Raw genomic sequence first — 21,347 nt, 5'->3', positions numbered from 1 at the left:
GTTCTTTGCACTCAGAGCTATTTTAGTGGGTACATGACCAACATTACCCTCTGGTCCTGGGTATCAGCCTATACCAATCCCATGGAACCTGCTCTCTCCTTTTTAATAGCTCTTGCAGACACATCTATCAATATTTCAGCCTCTGCTTTTTTTCTTCCCTAGACCTTCAAAAGGCCAGGGCCATGCATTATGTGGAATTATGGATCTAATGTCAGTAACAGCCCATTAATATTGGTGCCACTGTTCTAAAGATGGCTTTAAAGTGATCTAGGAGCCATAGCAACTGCTGGCAACCCAGCAGACATCCCTGCTCCTTCCCCAGGGCTTCCCATTTCCTCAGCACCAGAGGAAGATTAGAAGCATCCAGCAGTGAGATGCTTGGGAAGTTATCAATAAAGTGATGATTAAAGGCTGGAACTTCTCAGCCTTTGGTAAATAATAGTAAGTAGATGATGACTGAGGTTCACATTTACTGATATAATCAGTCAAAGACAAATGACAAAAGGCATTCATTTCATAGCACCGGAGAAACGTTAGCCCAGTTGGGTGGTAGACAGTAAGGTCTGCATTTTCAGGGTCTTACAGCTAGGAAATCTGCAATGTTTCCATGAATCTTGTCTGATTTGCATGTCGGTAGATTCAGCCTGCAGCCTTTCATTCACTTACAATGGTGGTAATGGTTTATGCAATGCTACGAGGCTATTGAAGATCTACTATAAGGAAAAAAAAATCAATTAACGTGCTGCTGATGGTGTCACGTTTGCAGGGTTGGGCTGAGGCAATTTATTAGTTGCCTGGTGCCTCTGTGTCTGAAAATGTGAACATGCTCCAGTCCCCCACTCTTCCTGGCAGATGATGTCCTTGCTAATGTGTCTGAATCCATAGCTCAAGGTCAGAGGATGCAGTATATTCAGAATTGATTTGTTTGAGGTGATAGCTGTCATCTAATAACCAGTGAAGGAAACTTCATCTCCATGCCCCGTTGCCCTCTAATGGTCACTGCTGCACTTGCACAGCAAAGTGAATGACAATGGGCCAAATAGGGGATGTTGAGGAATATGGTCTGTTGTGATGGTCCAGTGTGTGCTTATTGCCAGTAGGCCCCAAATTGTTTATAATAAGGATTGCTTTGGGGGGTGTGAAGAGCAAAAGGTTGATAGAAGCAGGGAAATAAGGGATGGGAGAGGGTGGTAAACCCAGAGATGAGAGAGGATCAGGAAAGAACTTTTGTGTTCCCCATGGTGATGAAGTGCTTACTCATATGGATGCATACACACTACACACATGTTTGTATGTACACAGGAAAGAAACATAAATTGCATCACTGCCAGTTCTGATTTTTACTGAGCCAGAGTTCCCCCCTGTGTCCTGCTACATGATGCTAGCAGATGGGTTTCCACATGTGTGTATGGCAAAACAAGCTGAGCAAGGGATGCTTAACCAGGAACAATGGGACAGCTGGACCAAGTGTTGCAGTTCAGGATGACTGAAGGTGTCTTCAGTTTTCTTTCCTCTTGCAGTAGAGTCTTTCTGACAGTAGATGTCACATTTGCACAATAGAACACTGAGTTGCTGTGCATGGGATGGACAGAACTATTCCCTTTCAGTCCTGTGGGTGTTGGGATTAAGAAAAGATGTAAATTATAGAATCGTTTGACTTGGAAGGGACTTTTAAAGACCATCAAGTCCAGCTCTGCAATGAATAAGGACACCCACAGCTTGATCGAGTGCTCAGAGCCCTCTCCACCCTAACCTTGGTTGCCTCCAGGAGTGGGGAATCCACCACCTCCTCTGGGCACCCTATTCCTGTACTTCACTACCCACATCATAAAAAGCTTTTCCATTATATCCAGTCCAAATCTCTCCTCTTCTAGTTTGAAACCACTTCCCATCATCCCATCAGAACCTGCTAAAGAATGAGTTGCCTTCTCTCTCATAGGCTCCACTGAAAGCCCAGCTTTACTGGCTAAACCGGCAAGGTTTTGCAATACTTTATGGTCTTTTGGGTCCAAATTATGAGTTTTAGGGAGTTGGCACTGTTCTAAATGATCCCATGTGGACTATATACAAATGATGGTTGTTTAATAGGAGGCACATCATAGAATTGTAAGATGGGTTGGAAGGGAACTCAGAGATCATCTAGTTTTTTCAATAGAATACTTTTAATATAGAAAACATCGTAAATACATTAATTACAGTTCATTAAAAATAAAGTTCTAAATCTTTACATGACAGTCAAATATGGATAGATTAAAATCCAGTTCTGCCTAAAATAATGGAACAGTTATCTAACATGGAAAAAGCCACATTCTTCCAAAACTACCCCAGACTCAAGGTGGCAATTTCATTATATCTATGTTTCACAGGACATACGAGCATTGGCAGTGTCAAAGCATATCTAGCCTAAAAGAAATGGGTTATTTTATATGCATTTCATGCCCTCTGAGGATCAGGTTTATGTTAGAATCCCAATACGTGCTGGTCAGAACCAAACCCAGTTGAAAGCATGCACGGTGCTGGCCAGATGCCCCAGATTTTGGTTGTTCTTTAGCCCCAAGGTTGCAAACTGCCTCCTTTTGAGGGACAGTGTAATCCATTTGCAAAACCAAAGGAGTGCTCTGGTTTTGATCCTGATCCAAACACAAATCCAGTTCAAACTGGAACCACCATAAAGTTGTGACTGGTGCAACTTTTTCTCTCCCCCCATCTTCTCTCTCTTTTTTTTTTCTTAATTCCTTGAAAAACACTTCTGTGTGCTTTAACTTAAAAAACATTGATGCCAACCACACAGATGATAACAGTGCCAATGGTAACAATATGATCGGTGCCAGCCCCCCTCAAAGCATTATTAACGTCAATGCCAACAGCATCATGCAGATCTATGCCAACAGGGCCAAGAGTGTCAACACTGCTGATGCCAAGAGAGCAGAACGAATGAAGAACCCCTCAGTAACAAACCAGTGTGCAAAGCCTCACTGCTGCAATATGGTCCCACAATAACAAACCCCTGTGCCCAGCCCAGTGCTCATTAGCAACTTTACAATAACATGCCCCAGTGCAGGAGCAATTAAATGAAAACACTGAGGTGTGTGTATATCCTGGAAGGGAGAAATATTCAGATATTTCTGGAGCTGAGGGGGTGGGTAAAATGAATGATTAAAGGTTTTTGTTGACTGCTTTTCCAAGTTTCTCTGTCCAAGTGCAATGGTGGCAGCTGGAGCTCCTTTGGAACTGGCATGGGCTGAGATCTGGGAGTGCTTGCAGGCAGCAGGAGGTTGAGTCCTGCACGCTTTGCTTCTGAGCCCGGCTCCTATCTACTCAACAGAGAAATCCTGTATAACTGTAATCTAAGGATTAATGAAAGGATCTGATCCATATGGATCTTTCCAGAATCAATGTGTATGCAGTCTGTACAGCCTCAGGGATGTAAATTCTCCAAAGGGCTGGAAAGATTTTTCTGGGTCCAGAGCTTGCAATGTGCATACGAAGCAGAGTCTGGTGCTGAAGAGAGGGTTGGCAAAGATGCAGAAATGTATCCTAGTTTACAGAACTGATACCCCATGCTTTTCCCTGACCTTTTTAGGGCTGTTTCTGAGAAAAGCATTGCAGATACAGTGACCCCAGAGCAGATACTTCTTGTGGAGGCAGCTAAGGAGCTGGGATGTGCCCAGCAGCTTTCATAGTGTGCTCCATCCATTCCTCTGTGCAAGCAGCGATTCTGCTTTGTTTCCTTCCGGACAGCAGCTTGATATCATCACTAAAGAGTTCCTCACTGTTTGAAAACCACAGTTTTCCCTTCAAAGCAGCTGTCAGTAAGCTGTTGTGTTTCATAGAGGACAGGAAAAGTGGAGAATCAGAGGACAAACCAACTGCCTCTCAGCATTCCAGGAACCTCCATCAGCTCTCCTGCAGGAGCTTCAGACCCTGGGGTTAACAGGAGGTTTCAAAGCCTGCTTGGAGGAAAAAAAGGGATTAAACAATTCACTTCATCCTATTCAGCAAATTGCAGCCTGAGAGAACTGCTATTTGTGTTTGAACTCAGGTTACCTTTGGTGGAGGTGGAGGTTTGCCTTTGGGAACTGGGAGACAAGCAGGTTTTTTCTCTGGTGCCTGTAACAAAAATGTAGTGTCAGTATCATTGTGCTTCCCTGTCTGAGCAGCTGCAGAACCTCTCAGCCTTCAGCTGCCTGTGCAGTTATCTTGTATATTTACTATAGCATTTTCCTAGTGGAAGAGCTAGGGGCAAGTCAGGTTAATCTGTCCACACACAATAATAAATACACAAGGGATATAGATATCGTGTTTCTGAAGAGCCCTGAGCTATTCTAAATGTGTAAATTCATCTGTATCAAGTGCCTGTGCTCATATAGACTGCTAAAGGGGCTGAAGCTGTCATGTGCTCAAGGTACACGTTGAGGAGTGTATCTCTGAACACTTCCTTATGCTGTAAGGAGGGAACTGTGAACATCCGTGTTGGCATCCCTGGCACAGATGAAGAATATCATGTGCAATTTCGGCTCCCATGGGGAAAAAAGACCACTCCTACCCTAAAGAAAATGTAGTTTGATTGATTTTGATAGGTTGATGGTTGGACTGGGTGATCTTAGTGGTCTTTTCCAACCTTAATTCTGTGCTTCCATGAACATCTGTGATTTCTCAGTATTTGGCATCTGCTATTTGCCTGCAGGTTAGACGAAAGATGTAGAAAGTTACAAGGTTATACTTACAAACATGTCTTGTGCGTGAGAAAAGGCTGGTTTGGTGCAAGGGACAGGAGGTGGGGGACCTTTTGGCCTTATGGCAGGCTGTAAAAGAGGAGAACAGATACAGATTGACCTTATATACATATTTTGTATTTATGTATTTGCATTTCAATGTGAATGTGTGAGCTCGTGTTCTTATATATGAAGTTCATCAACAGGAATAAATGGATGCACTCGTTTCAGAGTTAGATGCTTTACTCTGCTTGACCTTGAGAACTTACAGGGCTTTATAGCTGGAGTGCAATGACTTCTTAGCCTTTGGGATCAGATTGGTGTTGCAGGTCTCCACTTCCACATTGGCACAAGCTGTCCAGGGATGTGAGGGTGTCACCATCCCTGGAGGTGTTTAAAGTGGAGATGTGGCACATGGTGAAGATGGGTTCAGGTTGGACTTGGTGTTCTTAGAGGTCTTTTTCAACCTTTCTGACTCTGTTACATGTGCTGTGTTCCCCAAACCCAACATATATAAGAATATCTCCAAAATCACTTACGCTCCGAAGCTGTGGTTTGTTCTCCTGTAGCGGAGGTACAGGAAGGAGAAGCTTCTTATCATTAATCTGAAACAGGAAACAGTGAAGTCTAATGGAGAACTCATCTTGTGCATTGTCTTTGCACCCTTTACTGTAGACAGATCAGTCAGGGGCAGACTTAGGGCCATGTGCTTTCCTTGCTCTCTCCCCATGCTGGGGTTTACAGCACACTCCTCTCAGCACTACACAAGTGCTTTGAAGCCCTCCTGCAGATGTAGCTCAATTCAGCCCCTTATTTCAATCTTGGGGAGGCTGTAGTAACCCAGCAGCACCCCCGCTCTTACCTTCTGGGTGGGTACTGCCAGGCCAGGGTGCTCTCTTGGCCTTTGTTCTTGGTCCACAAAGACTTGATTGGTGGCTCCGGGTCCCCTTCTGGTATGGCTGCTATGTGAAGATTACATATGATATACATATAAATACTACTCTGATTGAAGTTTAAAACATACTTGAAGTTGAATGCTTAATCCCATTAGTCTAGTATACAGCCTAGGGAGGTGGTAGAATCACCATCCCTAGAGGTGTTCAAGAGATGTGCTGCTGAGGGATGTGGTCACTGGGCATGGTGGTGGGGTTGGATGTACTTGGGGGCCGCAGAGTTCTTTTCCCACCTTTATGATTCTATGAAAGCCACATCTTTTCTTTTCTCCCACCCATCTCTCTCTTTTAAATTACTGTAGGGTTAATCTTGAGCACTACAGTTTGAAGACTTTAGCAAGACTCTCCTGGCTTCAGTAAAGCTCTCAGACCGACTCCATTGATTCTCCTTCATAGTCTTTGAAAACCCCAGCTTAAATTCCTTGGGTTTACTTATCCTTTTCTCAATAGAGTAAATATTTTACCTCTTCTTGAATACTCGGAAGCGGAAAAGCAACACTGCTGCAATTACAATCACAGTGAGGACAACCAGCACACCAGCAATGATTGCAAAACCTGTCAGGAAGACAGAACACAAGTTGCTATTTCTTAAAAGATGCACACATAATGAGCTGATGATCATCCTGACCATTGGCAGAGTACACAGTGCACAATCACTCATTGATGCACAAAAGTCAGAGCCCTAGACATGCAATTTTGCTACTGAGGGCTGTTTCATTGGAGCTAAAGGTCTCACTGCAGTCAGTTGATGGCAGCGTACTCCATGTGAGGCCATGCAGTACTTACTGGTGACTGCTGATGAGCTGTCGCAGTTTGGTGGTGCCCATCCTTCTTCACACTGGCATTGCATCTCATGGTCACAAACCTAAGGAAGCACAAAGCCAGGAGTAGATTCAAGATGAGTGCAAATAATGTAGAAACATTCCAGCAGCTGTGGAACAGGGTGCTGGAAACCATCTCATTCCATGTGTGCTAAGATTTAGCACTGGTTATAGCACTTTGGCACAGAATGAATGAAAGATTAGCTGTGATATCGCATTAGAGGCTGGGCTAGACACAGAATCTGTGTCCATCTCAACAGTGCCTGTAGTTGGCACGCATTGTTTTTTCCTAAGTTAATAGCTGGTATCTTACAGCATGTCCAGGACACTTGGCAGAGCAGTCGCTTGATCTAAAGACATCTTCAGCGTAGACACATTCTCCATTGCTGCATACCTGCAATGTGCAAGGCCAACGTCACAGAAGAGATTTACAGCTTTCAGGACATGCAGAGCTTGCACAATTATTATCTAAAGCAATGCAGAGTGAAAGAAAACATAGAAAAGTATGCTAATCACTTAGACCTACATTAGGAGTTTGAAATGTAGATATAATTAAGTTGACCTTTGGATATTTTATAGCAAAATGTAGTGGCAAAGACATAGAGATATCACTGGTTGCCAATCATTTGCAATTCTTCATTCTCCCCCCCCCCCCCCCCCCCACCAGAATACCTCTTTATAGAGGTAGAAATATGGCAAAGAATTTGGGCATAGTACCCAGTGATGCCTAACACATTCATTATAGGAAATCATTAAAAATAATATATCCACAGTCTTTTAATTTCCCAATACAAAGGTATATTTCTTCTGCCACGTATGTTTTTTGTCAGTGGAAAAATGAGTAAGATGGCAATGAAATGTTAAGAACTCAGAAGGACAGCAGCTCCTGTTTGCTTTACTCCTAGTTTCTGCTAGGCATAGGATAGAAGGTACAGCAAATCAAATCAGTGCAAGTTCAATGTCCATTTCAGTCTTCCCTGTCTAAAGTCCTTCTTGTTTGGCTAATGATGTAACCAAGACTGAAAGACGGAAGAAATAGGGAGAGAAGTTTTTTTTCCCTCTACTAACCATGCCATCCCCACACTTGGTTCCATTGAGGATCATTCCTAAATCTTTATCTCCATTCCTAGGAAAGCTTGCTTTGCAGGACTCGAAGGTCACCAGGCTGCCATAGGTGGGCATCTCCCAACCCCCAGAACAATACAACTTCCCACACATGATATCTCTGGAAAGAGAACAAGGGTCATTAGAACAATGCAAAGGTATCCAAACTGCTCTGTTTTCCAGCCTGGATTTCAGTGGCTGTATATGAACTCCATAGGAATAACTGCAGGTATGTTTTGCTTTGTGGTGTTTTTAAGATCAGTTTCTGAGTGGAAAGTTCTTAATTCCTCATGAGTTTATTAGAAAACCCATCATAATTTGCGGAAATTAGCTGAGCTGTCCTCAGCTTTAGGGGTACACCAGAAGTTCAACTTCCCCATTCAAAACCCTTTCCTTGCCCTTAGCTGCATATACATGCAAGCAATCTTACACACATACACAAGCAGACTGGTCTTGAGACAATTTGCATCTCTGCTTTCCCTGGGCAGGAGCACACTTTGGAAATGAGTTTGTTTAGAAGTGTATTTACTTCAATATTCCAACTGAATAAGGGAAAATAAAGGACTTGTATACTTAGGTGTCATCTCCAATAGTTGTACTCTTTGCTTCCATCATTTAATTTGAATGGGGATGGTCTCTTTTCCCAAATTCTGGCAAATTCTTTAACAGTGCTTACTTCTTTTTACATGGGACGTGACTACCTCTTTCTTTTCTGCAGTATCCATAATACACCCCCTTCTCATTCATCCGGTAACAGGACGCTGCCCCTTCAGTAGCCTCTGTTAAAGAGGAAAACAAGAAATGCAATAACACAAAGAGCTTTGGAGAGAAGTTAGGATCAGTTTAGGTTTTCAGCCTGTGAAATCTGCTAGTATTACATTTCCTTCATCTATTTAGGAAATAGACTTTCTCAGTGAAGTTACCCATGAGCCTAAATGAGCCCCTGGCACTTTGTGCATTAATCCTGCAATGTTAATGTGTACATTCAGCAGCATCTGTTCTGTGTGCTCCCATCACAAACCTTGTTTAAGAGAAGGGACACATTAAGATCAAGGAGGATGGTAAGCCACCACACACCTTCGGAACCATGCAGACATGCCAAATTCAGACAATCATTTGAAACACAGACACTTCCTCATTCTGTCATGCAAATATCAGCTCCGTTTCAAGGTTATCTTAAAAACACTGTGTGAAAGAGGAACCAGGCTACCACTTCATATTTCCCTAGAGGTATATTATGTTGTGTGCTTCACTTCAAGCACTAATCATCATTTACAGTGGAAATATAAAATCAATAAACTACACTATGAGCTAGAACTCTTGCTCTCTTGCCATTCTGTTCCTGGCCTTTGGTGGTTTGCTAGCAGACAAAGTCTGCCCCGTCTCTCTCTATTGCCAACCTTATATTTTCAATGGCAGCTTTTACTTACGTGGTCCAAAATTAGCCCTGCACTGGCTTTCTCGGGTGGGACAGATTCCCATGTAGCAAAAGCCTTCACCATTGTTGCAAGGATGTCCATTCATACGGAATCGATCCGATGGGCAATTCCCAGAATAACCAGTGCACATCTCAGGCAGGTCACAGTCATCCTTGGCTTCCCGGCACACAGCTCCTGCTCTTTTGTACTGAATTGGAGGAAAGCAAGGCTTCATTTGACATACCAATTACAATGCCATACCAGTAATTACACATACAAAGTGCTGATTCTCATGTGAAATGTATTACTGCTTTCACAAAGGCAGAAAACCTCAGCATACGTGATAGAAGCTGGAGATGGGTTTTTACCTGGCAGTCCTCGCAGCAGTCTCCGTGTGCACACATGGAGCCAGCTGTCAGCTTGCATGTCTCTGGGTCACAGCAGGCATTTGTGCACTCCTGGGATAGAACAGACTGTCAGGGCTCTGAGAAGTGCTCCAAATTTCAGCCCCTCTGCACTGCATTCCCAGCAAAGCACTCTGCTTACTGAGGGACGGAAGGGTATCTGGGCTCTGTCTTTGCTTCTATGAAAATCATTATCACTGGAACACAATGCATCTCCAAATGCGGTCACCAAAGTGCTGACCCAAGCGTACAGGGAACAGACTTGCTTCCTCCCTGTTACTTTCATATCTGTGGTTCTTCCCGGTTCCTTCAGTGATACAACACCATATGATGTGCCCTTATCTTCCCTGCCCTGCGCTTTGTAGGGATGCCCAGATTGCAGACCAGCAGTTTGATGACTGCAGTTTCTGCAGAAGTATTTCAGCTAGATTTAAACCGACTTCCTCAGAAAACAGCCTGAAAACAACTAGTTCCCTTTTCCAAGTATTATTCTATCCCCAGTTGGGCAGATACCTCTGAAGTACCGCAGTCGCATTCCTCTCCTTTTTCCACAAAGCCATTGCCACATGATGAAGGTGCTATGATGGCATTTATGTCTGGGATGTTAGTTAGGCATTTTGGCATGTCATTCAACATGTACTTCTCAAAATCTTGGAGGCTGCAGGAGCTGAATTTCTTAGGGACGACAGAACTGTTTTGAGAAAGCCAGAGGACTTTGGTTAGGGTTGTTGTAGACAAGGAGAAGCAAGAGCCCCTGGATGAGTGCAGAGGAAAAGTTATCCCCAAATAACTAAAGATTATGCTATTAGGGTTATCCATTTAGAAATAATAACATAAAAGAGCATCAGATTGGAAGTGGGATGCTCACCACGCTCTGGAACTTCTTCAATTTAGTTTTAGTTTATATAGTTTAAATGGGATAATCTTAAAGGACAAAAGTATCAAAGAATCATTAAAAAGACCACTGAGATCATCCAGTCCAACCATCACTAATATGCCTTCCACTCCTACCTTCACTACTATGCCCACTAAATATAAACAACAACTATAACCATCTATTTTGGAAACTGGCAGCTTATATAGAGCCTTTCATTCTCAGACCCAGTGTGTTAATGTGCTTACTACCCTTTTTCTCAGGCTCTTACCTAACAGTGTCTGTCATGATGCAGACTCGAGACTGACACGAGCAGTCTTTGGTGTCGTGACTCATGCCAAGGTTGTGTCCCATCTCATGTGCCATAGTAGCTCCAACTGCAATCTCATTTCTGCTATGATCCTGTGGAAGTAAGGGCAACCTATTACTTCTATAAGCATCCCCACCATGCCCATAGAATCATTAAGGCTGGTAAAGACCACTTATCTTCCCAACCCAAATGTTCTTTTCTGGTTGAGTGAGAACTGAAAAGCCTTTTAAAACTGAGATAAACAAGAATAAATCAGACCTGGATAATACCTGCAGAATATACATCACTGCATATGGATTTCATGAAAGCTAATCCAATTGTTGTCCCCTCCAAGTTGTGGCCTCTGTAAGAAGAAAGATGCACAAAGCACAGTGAAGTTACCATGAAGCAGACCTGAAGTCACTGTTTGCTTTACTAACCAAGCAGAATCTCAAAGAACACATTCATTTCCAGCTCTGCTTTTCATCCTTGATTTAATGCAGTATTTGAACATATGCTTTAAGAGCAGTGCAAATCAGAAAATGAGTAAATATACTTTAATTTTTTTTACCTAAATTACATTGCCATTCATGAGACCTGAGCAGTTAGTTCAGTGCAAATTGCTTGATGAAGCACTTGGATGAGCAAGAACCAGTGAACTTGAGCCAGAATAGCAAAGGAAATGCTGGTTGAGTTTGGTGATCTGCATTTCCCAGCCTTTAAGCTTCGTGCCTTGGCTCTTTGTGTTGTTAGACTACATTGCAGTCTTGGAGACAATCAACTGCTTTGTGACCAGAGCAGGAAAAGCAGTGATACATACGTAATTAGCTGAGCATTGTCATTTCTTTTCCTCTTTAATAAATCTGAGCTCCTCCACTTTGAGAAGTTGTCCAGTGTCGATCCTGCAATAGGACTCAAGGAGCATTTATCATTGTCTGTCCAAATTTCAAGGCCAATTAGAGCCACATAAATATTGATGGCCTTATAAACCTGCAGCAGAGAAACAGTTTTGCTGTAAAACAAAGTACTTCACAAAGACTTCTTAAACAGACATTTATCTGCATGATTGGTTCGCTTTTGTTGGTTCAATATAGACTGCTCTAAAATTGACTTCAAGTAGCTGCAACAAGAGAAAACTTGAAGTCTAAATCACGTATAAATCACTTCTACTGAATTCGTTCTCTGCTGTATTTGCTCTTACCGTGTTGATGAAATTGACTATGCCAAATATCCTTTGTCTCACAGTATTAACATCTCTGTTGTACCTCTTATACTGAAAAATCAAAAACATGGCGTCAGGAATGAGAGAGGAAAAAGGAAAGCGGTTTGTCACAAGAGAAACATCCCACAGAAGATGGCACTGTAAAGGACACCATCCCTGGTCTGGCCTTATCTGTTCTATTTATTGTTTTATCAGACCACATAGTACAAAGCCTGGAGGAACTGGGCTGCAGCTGGGGCTGCTTGTGTTCCCAATGCTGTAGTTGGGGTAGGAGCCTACAATGAACATCACTGACCTCAGTCTCATGAGGAAAATATAATTCAATACCCACCATAGTATTGTCTGCGACTACGTAAACTTCCAGGTATTTCTTTGCCTTCAGGTACGCCTTCATCTGGAGAGAAGATAAATTTGGGTGACTTTTGAGGCTCATTTCAGTCTCATTGTTAGCAGTTCCCACCAATGTATTCATTATTGGGGTCTTCTGATAAGAATGGGACTGTCTCACTTTAAAATGATGAAAGCTAGACCAGATATTAAGCATTGAGATGGTTAAAAACGCATATAGGCTCATAAAGGAGGGCTTAACTCAGATGGCAGCTCCAAAAGCTCCAATCTCAGATCTTGTACTGGTTGTTTAAGGTTTGTTTGCTTGCAATTGCTTCTTTCCCAGAGGTGCCAGCAGACAATGGGACTCGGCCACTCACCCACTTCTGCTGCAGCCTCAGTTTCTTTTCTGGCTCTGTACTTACTTCTGGGCTATTGCTGGATTTGAAGATGCTGTTGACGGGGTCACTTGCATTCACTTCCCAGCTGCTATTGACCACTCCACACGTTTTGATAGACGTATCTTCCACAAACTCATAGACTGCATGTTTGTCTCTGTCTGACGTTCCCAAAGGTTCAATCAGGTACTTCTGCCCACGGCTCTCAAAATACCCACTGTGAAAATTTTCCTTAGGTTAAACTTTTGAATCTACGAGACTGAGACAGCAGCATTCTCTTTAATAGGGCATGTAGGGACTGTTGCACACACCAATGCAATCACATAATTATTACAGTATAAACGCATCTAGGATCATCAAATCCAACCATCAACCCATCACCACCTTGCCCACAATGGAGCATGGTTTGGCAGCATGCAGGCAGGAATCAAAGCTGCTGGGTTGGGGATGGTCTTTAAGGTCCCTTCCAACCCAAGCCATTCTATGACTCCATTCTGTGAATGGAAAACTCACCAGGTGAAATCTTGTTCAGTAAGTGACCATCAGTCAAAAGGAAACTGGATTAAGAATGCATTAGTTCTACATTTGGGAGTTTTATGCTTGTAGAGTGAAATTCAGCTTCAATGGTGAGTTCAAAGGTAGGCTTTCATCTTGAATTCAGTTGTGTTTCCTCATAAGATAGCACCCATTTATTTACAACCTGATCCTATTTGAATTGGAAAACTTATCCTCATGCATATTCTGATATCAGTACCATTTGGAAACTGAACCTCCACATTACCTTAAACCTTTACAGGCACTGATGCTTGCTGTTGAGTCAGCTTCATCCTGAACATAACCTTCATAGTAGCAGTGATCCTGTTTAGAAACAGGAAAATACCTTTTCAAATGGATTTCAGGAGGAAAAGGACTAGTTAAAATGCTACAATTAACTCTGCTATCTGAGGAGGTCTTCTATTAGAGGAAAGCTGGTGGTGGTTTCTATGTTTACTACTACTTCATTATCCTTCAATACACAGTGGCCCAAGTGCTGGTAAGTCCAGTTATGGTGGGTTCTGGTGCAAACAGAGCATTACATGAAAATAAGACCATTTGCTGCTCAAAGCAAAGGATAAACTGATGTATTCTGATAAATTAAGTCCATACTGAATTACTTTTGCAGCCAGAAATCAAAGAAACACCCGTTAATATTAACCCAATAATTAAGTGCTTTAACTTCAATGAGATTAAAGTACATTTATGTGGTTAATATGTATGATTAACAAGAAACAGTTCATGACTTAGAGATCTGTGTTCAAGGAGGCTTCAGAGTTACAAAGGCACTGTGGAACGTTTTACCCTGAGCATTTTTGTTAAGACAGCTCTTAATAGAATCATTAAGGTCGCAAAAGACCACTAAGATTGTCTGGTCCAGTCATCAACCCTTATAATGCGCTACTCAGACCTTTATCTGCTCTGCTTTCTCTTTTCCCATGGATATTCGGTTTCACTTTCCCCACTTAATTATTTTCCTTCCTTCACAACACAAAAAAACCCACTGACAAAATAGAATCTGTGCTGTCTATTTGTCAGGAGACAAAAGAAACAATATAGGGCAGCAAGCTGCACAGGTTGTTTGAGATGACCTGTAACCAGGTGTAGGTGCTAATTGCTTTCCATAGGGTCCATTCAGGGAGTGAAAGTAGTTGGAGCAATCAGAAATGGCCCCTTTTTCTGCAATAAAGGAACATAGAGTTCTCTATGCATACTTATTTCAGCTCCCTTTGCTGCTAATCACCCCATGACAAACGAATATTAGGCTTTGTATTCTAAATTGCTTGTATTAAGACAGGTAGCATGACACTGGTAGAAAAAGCTTCAGCTGAGGGCTTTGCTGAAGATAAAACCGGAGGGCAGACAGTTAATTTAAATAAGAAAGTAGCTAAAATGTAACAGTCATTTCCTTAGAGTCTGAATAAGTGATTGGTCATGGCTCAGAGAAACCACCTGGAGTAACCCGCAGTGCCTTTGCTCTGAGTGTGGGCGATAAGGTGAGGCAGAGGAAATCTGCACTTATCAGAATCCGTGATCTCACTGAGATTAGATGTAAAAGTGAGGCACCGAGCTGCACAGAATGAGCAAAGTCAGGAGGGCAGGGGAGGGTTTGGTCTGTCCTAGCTCCACTCCCTGTCCTGACAAAGAGAGAAACTCAGCTCAGATACGTTTTCATCAGCTGAGAGGTGAGAAATGGCCAAAGGCAAATCCAGGCTGATTGGTGTTATTCGCTCATACACCCATGAACCTCATACAGAACTCAGTGTAGGGGAAATAAACCTTTCTATTTATTTATTACCTTGATCTGGGGACTCGTGGTTATCTGCTGACCATCATCTGAATAGACTGTTTCAGTATAGTCCCCAGTGAACAGATGCCTGCAAAGATTAAAGAACAGCTATTATTGAAATAATTGTAGTCATCTAGAAATGAGACGATTGTGTAACAAGTGAAGCATTTAAGGAATTCAGATGATTAGTCAGGTTATGATTTGTATCAAAAGACAAGAGAAGAAAAGCACCTGAGTGGGGAATTCCACCTGTGTGTAATTCTTACTCAAAAGGACACCACTAAAATAAGAAATCAATTGGTGTCTACTTATTTCATTAATATAATCCCCTGGTAGATCTGAAAGTAAATATCTGACAATATACGTGGCATTGATTCTGTTTTGCCTTTCCATTTGTGTAGCTGTTTCCACCACTCCACAGTGATGCAGTTGTGCCTCCCTTCCCAGCTCCTCCCCTGTCATAATGGTAAAGATATGGGTCAGTGGGAAAGCTGCCTTGCACGTAGCTATGTGTGCACACAGAGACACACAGTATATAGTTATCATGAGCTGATTATAGTACCACTGTATTTACACAGTCATAGAAAAGCACCTATTAAAGCAGACTTGTTTGATACCACGTTAAATGTTGTGGTGCAGCCAGCGAGCAGAAAATTACAGCTTGTTTTGTGTATTACACAGAGTTCAGCAGAAGTAATGCTATGGTAGCAGGTACTGGAAGCCTTCTGTCAGGACTGTTGCATTCCCTATTTTTTACCCATTTTTGGAAGAGTTTATAGAGCTAAACACAGCCCCATATTTTTTGGGGGGGATTTTCCTCTTGTTCTTCTCTATAGCTTCTACCAAAACAGAATAGGTAAGTATAACCCAGAGACTACCCATAGAGAAGAAAATGTGTGAAATGTAATGAAGGTATTATGCATTCTGTAGTTGTCTTGGGAAAAACAGGACAACAGTCATGGACTCATTAAGGTTAGAAAATACCACTAAGGTCAGCAAGACCAACCCCAACCAACCCCCATCGCACCCATAGAATCATGGAAGCATTAAGGTTGGAAAAGGGCTCTTAGATCATCAAGTCCAACCATCAGCCCATTCCCACCATGCATACTAAACCATGTCAAAATCAGCAACATAGGCAAGTCATTCTATCACAGTAATGAGCATGTATAGTTATTTCACACTACCAAAACAGTGGCACGATGCTTTCTCTCCCCTCTTCTTTGAGTTCAAAACAGAATACCTTCATCTATCAGGAGCTTAAGTCCCATTGCTTTTATCCTGCATGCTTTACAGACCAACATACAGTGAGGAATAATATTTAGGAAAAGGTTGTAGTGAACATACTTATTTTTTTCTAGGTGCAATATGACTTCCTCTCCATTGGCTTTGATTCCATACTCCAACGTATCATCATATTTTGTCTGTAAACAGATTTAAGTGTTAGAATATAGGCTTTTGTAATTTCTGGCTTCACTGTGAGTTAGATGGCTGTTGAGTTGCCAGCTGTGTTCTTTTCCTTCTCTTTCCACTAAAAATAAGCACTTTGGCAGTTATAGAATAAGCGGAAGCTTGTTTTCATTTGTATTTTTTGGTTAGAAGACCAAAATCTAACTTTCCCCATCTACCAGCAAACAAAAAGCAAACGTTCTCTATTTTAATACCTTTTCTTTGCTTCTTTCTACATCTCTTTTATGTACTGCGTGCAGTTTCCGAGGATAAACTATTTCATATTGCTCAACTCCAGGTAATTTCTTGCTTGCACTTCCTAGGGAGAAACAGATATATATTTATGAAAGCACAGTATTAACTTATCAAACACCATATTTCATGTTTGCCAAGACTATTCTTTAGGGCTCTATAGCCATTCATTTCTGATCTATTCTCTGCTATAGCATGTGCTCATCTGCTCTTAAGCCACCCCCCACACTGTGATCTAATTGCCATCCCTGGCAATTTATAGAATGGAATCCCTGAGGTTGGAAAAGACCTTAAGATCTCCAAGTCCAACCTCACCATGCCCACCAGCTAAGTCCCTTAGTGCCACATCTCTGCAGCACTTGAACACCTCCTTGAGCATCACCAGGGACCACATCCCTGGGCAACCCTTAAATGAGGTTTTGGAAGGGATGGATTCTGGCTTCAGCCCTTCCAGTCACTCAGGTGCATTGCATTGCTCCCCTGGGTTGGCCCTGCCTTCCCACCAGGTGCTCAAGCACTGCATCAGGCTGTGAATTACTATTTCCACTACACTGGCCTACAGGTTAAGGATGCTTTAGATAAGCAAATAAACTCACATAGTTCCCCACAGGTCTGGAAGATGCCTAGATTTCTCTTTTAGAAAGCTTTCAAGCTAATCTTCTTGCTTAAAAACTTCCCAACAATACTTCAATAGACACAGTGCTGATGAACACTGTTTCATTCTGTTGTGTGCTTCCAGGCATGAGTGAGTAAGGACAAAAAGTTAATTAGCGGCATGATTTGCAGGGGTGGTCAGCACACATTGCATCATTTGAAGTTAATGATAGCAGCTGGCATACAGCACGTGGGGAAAACAGGGCTCTACAAAGGATGTGTTGCTTTCCAACAAGGCAACAGGAGGTCTGTTTGCTCCATAAACTCTTTAATCTCCTACAAAAGGTCACTTCACCTGAATGGAGCGTTTTTGAAGGCTCAAGTAAAAGCATTTAAAAACAAGACTGATAAAGAGAGAGTGAAACTTCTGTTTTAATTATCTGCCTCAAGGCCAAAGTTTTTCAACAGTGGGGCATCCAATTAATGTAATTTTCTTTAATCAGTAACCTCTGCGACAACACAGTACATCCTCACACAGATTGTTCCACTAAAATAGATAGATTAATTAGGCAGAACTCATTTATTTGATTCAGCCCTTTCAAAAAGTAATTGCAGAATAAACCTGGCTGTATCTGAACAAAACTGTGTGCTGTAGAGGATACCATGGTATAAAGATAATAAACTCATGAGCTTGAAGTATGCTCTCATGCACTGATGGACGTAATATTGTACTGAGTGCTGTGCTCCAATTTTATCTGCCCAGTCTGATAGAGATTCTTTACAGGACTGTCTTTAGTCCAGGCAGCTCAAGCCCAGGCTGGATTTGAGTAAAGACCTAGAACTGAACTTTTCTTTCTCCTGCACAGGGATGCAAGTAGCGTTTCAAAGCTAACAAGTCAGCTTTGTTCTGGAACAAATAGTTTCTTAGAGGCATTATTTTAATCAGCTCACTATATTGTCTTTGTCTGGTTTCATCCATTGTCCTAAGTCATTAATCCTAAGCCTGAAGAAAGAAAGAAATTCCTTGGGCTTTCTATAATAGCTAGAAAAATTGCTAATAAAGAACAAATAATTAAGTAATTTTCCAAGAGCCTAAACCAGGACAACATATCATTAGTGAGGATTTTATTGGTAATGAAGATTTACTTGTGCTGAGGAACAAACTATTCACACCTAAAGCATTAATACTGCCCATGTTTTCAGATACCCTGTGCAACCAGTGCAATCAGAAGGACACTTGACAGAACAAATTGCATGTCTAATTATGTGTACAAAACCCGTGCGTGCTTGTGCATGCCAAGCTCTGAAAGGATCTGTTCCCTGATGACATGAATTGAATGGGTAAAAAAATGTGTGGTGCATTAAGGTTAAGCCATATGAACTTCTCAACTCATAACCTGCAGTAAGGCACAGATAGTAAAGGTGGTAACTGTTTTAGTTCAGGTAATAGAGTGAACTGAATTTAAATACAGGTCTTTTCTTCTCTGGCCAAAATACCGTCATGTAGTGCTTTGTTCCAGTTGGATCCGTTCTCTGATCACTTGCAGACGAAATGCTTTCTTAATTGGCTCACAGAACTGACCTGTTTGTGGTCTCTAGCCAATCTATGGTGTGTTTTCATACGAGTCAATATTTTCCTAACTAGATAATGTCTTTGAAGGGTAAGAGAAAAGGAAGCAAACTCCTAACTACAGCAATACCATTTTCTCCAATGGCTTTAATGCAAGGGTCTTCATTATTATCCACAAGCTAATAATTAAAAATGTTATGTACAAAGTTATGTAAGATTATCCTCAGTAACCACTGAAAAAGGATTAGGAAGGGAAAGGAAAGGAAAGGAAGAGAAGGGGGAAAAAAAACATACCTTGATGGAGAAAACATAGCAGAACAACAAAAATAAGAGTGACATTATTCATCTCAGTTGCAGTTGTCCAGCAGTGGATTCCTTGCTCTAGGAAAGCTGAGTTCCCGTCTCCGTGCTTTGAGCAGTTCCGTCTTGTGCAGTGAGTGAGAGGGAGTGAGTTGTGCTGCTTATTCTTGTTCCTATATGAGGAAGTGTTTACTAAAGGTGTTGCACAATTTTCAAGTCACGGAGAGTTACAGCAAGCGGAAGTTCCTGCTGCACAGTTAATATCACACGAGTTGTGATTGATTACTTCTTATGTATAAGTTCCCTGAGCTTGCTCATCCAAATGAAAGATGGGAGACTGGAGTTGTGCTAACCTTGTCTTTTTATAGTCTGGATGGCGAAAAGCTGAAATAGAAGCAAGTGCTCACAATACAGATCATTGAGTGACATACCACCCTGTGAGTGATTATCATTCTTGTAGCTCAGGGACAGAACCTGGCAAGCAAAGGGCACTGCTGGTGGCTCAAGGAATGAGAAGTTTTGCAGGAGGTTTAGGATGAAGCAGGTGCTGAGGCTGCAGGTCCAGATGTTTTGGTTTCTGCTGATTGCCCCATAATCTGTACAGAATGGGAGAGTTCGGAGCACCAGTACAGGCAATTCTGTAACTGTGAGTCATATCTATTATAAACACTAAATGTGCCCTATTCTGCCTCTTCTATTTGTATTAGTAATGTTTGCTTTTGGGTTCATGTGGCAGACATCTGACTAAAGGGGGCTGTAGTCAAGTGAGAGATCAAGGTGGTTTCTGTCAAATCCTGTTCTAAATGTCTATGCTAGAAACTAATCACTCAGGTTGAATAATAGGGAGAATTTCTCCTCTGAAAGAATGGTTGGACATCAGCATAGCCTGCCCAGGGAGGTGGTGGACTCACTGTCCTTGGAGGTGCTCCTGAACCATGGAGATGTGGTACTGTGTGACATGATCTCTTTGCTAGAGCCCTGCTAACAAGACCCAATCTTCTGCTGTAGGAAATGGGAGTTCTGGTGAGCTGTAGCAACACTGTCATAATTCAAGTCAATATTCACCTTTGTTCTCCCTTTTCTAGACTCTCCGTGGTGTGGCTGCCACATGATTCTCCTGTAACAGGAGTGGTTTGGCGTCAGCTTTGGTGGCAGTGTCTTTGGGGTTCTGTAGCTTGGAGACACAGCAAGCTTATTTTGCTTGAAGGAAAGCCACATTCCATGCCAAACCATGTTATCAACCCAAGTTATGAAAGAGTGCTTCAGGCAAGGAATTCACGTCCAATTGTTTGGCCATACCCTCAACAAGGTGCATGCCGTGTTGGGGCATTAGGCTGAGCTCTGCTGCTGCCTTGTCCTCAATGTAGGTCACTTTGAACTAGGTCTGCAAACATATTGATGTACCTTAGTGGAATTTTCAGGAGTCTATAACCAATATAGGTGTCTGTTTCATCTGCACTTCAATAGATGCATGTTCAACCACAGCACGAAGGAACACCCATACAACCTGCAGATAAGCAGCTGAGAGATGTTACTCTGTTCTTCCTCGTATCTTCATCTGCTCCATTCTGCTTTTGCCCCATCTAACCCCTTGCTTCAGCAAACAGCCCTGCTTCTTAGCACAGAGCAGTGTCCACATCCTGTTCCTCCTGGGAGAGCTTTCAGGGAAGGAATGTGGTATTTCACATTCAGCTGCCACAGGACCAACCATGGCCATGTTGCTTTAGCTCAACTCATAACCTGCCTTCCGCCTTCCACCATTTTCTTCTCCCAGAGCTTCAGCCCAAGCCAGCTTACAGATTATTTTTCTCAGGCATACAAACAGAACCATGTGGCTTTTGCATCTGCATTCCAACCCTGTGCTGCTGTTTGCTCCCTCAGTCTATTCGCAGTGGCATGCCAGTCTCCCCACAACCTCTCTGTGCCAACCCAGGCTCTTTCCCTCCATCTCCAGAGCTGATCCAAAAGCCATTGAAGTCAACAGAAAACCTTCTATTGCATTCCAGGGCCTCTGGATCAGCTTTACAATTCCTCTTTAAAACCTACTCTTTACATAAAGGATTTTCTTGTGTTGTGTCACACATTCCCAAGGTGAATTATGTTTCTTTTTCCTCAGCTTTTAGCATTTTGTCCTTTCTTTCTGGTTTTTGCTGAAGGACATAATCAAATTAGCTGCCTTAGGACATAATCAGATTAGGCTGCTAATCAGAGTAGCTGGAAAAATTGCCTCCCTTCCAACTCACGTGCAGCACTTGGCTAAGGTTGTACTTTAACATAAAGCAAAATGCCTTCACCTAAATTGTAACTGAAACTAACACACCGTCAGCTGCGTTA

At 42.2% G+C, this 21,347-nt stretch overlaps 1 protein-coding gene across 2 annotated transcripts; it reads right to left on the bottom strand.

The window, feature by feature from the left end:
- Positions 1 to 2,250: 2,250 nt before the first annotated feature.
- Positions 2,251 to 19,133, bottom strand: ADAM28 (ADAM metallopeptidase domain 28). Of its 2 annotated transcripts, none has more exons than XM_072357087.1 (24): positions 19,008 to 19,133; positions 16,513 to 16,616; positions 16,196 to 16,272; positions 14,858 to 14,936; positions 13,307 to 13,383; positions 12,553 to 12,742; positions 12,132 to 12,194; positions 11,780 to 11,851; positions 11,399 to 11,568; positions 10,858 to 10,942; positions 10,561 to 10,691; positions 9,929 to 10,106; positions 9,380 to 9,469; positions 9,024 to 9,219; positions 8,270 to 8,372; positions 7,558 to 7,714; positions 6,803 to 6,883; positions 6,455 to 6,533; positions 6,133 to 6,223; positions 5,578 to 5,677; positions 5,255 to 5,320; positions 4,728 to 4,805; positions 4,048 to 4,110; positions 2,251 to 3,950 (listed from the first exon to the last, which is right to left on the bottom strand). In XM_072357087.1, exons 1-24 carry the CDS (start codon positions 19,057 to 19,059, stop codon positions 3,918 to 3,920), a joined length of 2,415 nt encoding a protein of 804 aa, XP_072213188.1. In that variant the 5' UTR covers positions 19,060 to 19,133; the 3' UTR covers positions 2,251 to 3,917. The 2 variants fall into 2 exon arrangements, with proteins under 2 accessions (XP_072213188.1, XP_072213187.1); XM_072357086.1 differs by lacking the exon at positions 19,008 to 19,133 and adding an exon at positions 16,874 to 16,959.
- Between the last annotated feature and the right edge of the window lie 2,214 nt (positions 19,134 to 21,347).

The sequence above is a fragment of the Excalfactoria chinensis genome, chromosome 25 (genome assembly GCF_039878825.1).
Source record: "Excalfactoria chinensis isolate bCotChi1 chromosome 25, bCotChi1.hap2, whole genome shotgun sequence".
Taxonomy (NCBI): Eukaryota; Metazoa; Chordata; class Aves; order Galliformes; family Phasianidae; genus Excalfactoria; species Excalfactoria chinensis.
The sequence above is the reverse complement of the archived record's forward strand: the minus strand, read 5'-3'. Positions and strand labels throughout refer to the sequence as shown.

Coding starts and splice junctions, on each gene's coding strand:
- ADAM28 (XM_072357086.1), bottom strand. CDS start 16,943: ATGTGGTCCCTGGTGATGCTCAAGGAGGTGTTCAAGTGCTGCAGAGAT. Junction 16,273..16,512: donor TAGAAAGAAGCAAAGAAAAG/GTATTAAAATAG, acceptor ATCTGTTTACAG/ACAAAATATGATGATACGTT. Junction 5,321..5,577: donor TGGCAGTACCCACCCAGAAG/GTAAGAGCGGGG, acceptor TTCCTGTTTCAG/ATTAATGATAAGAAGCTTCT.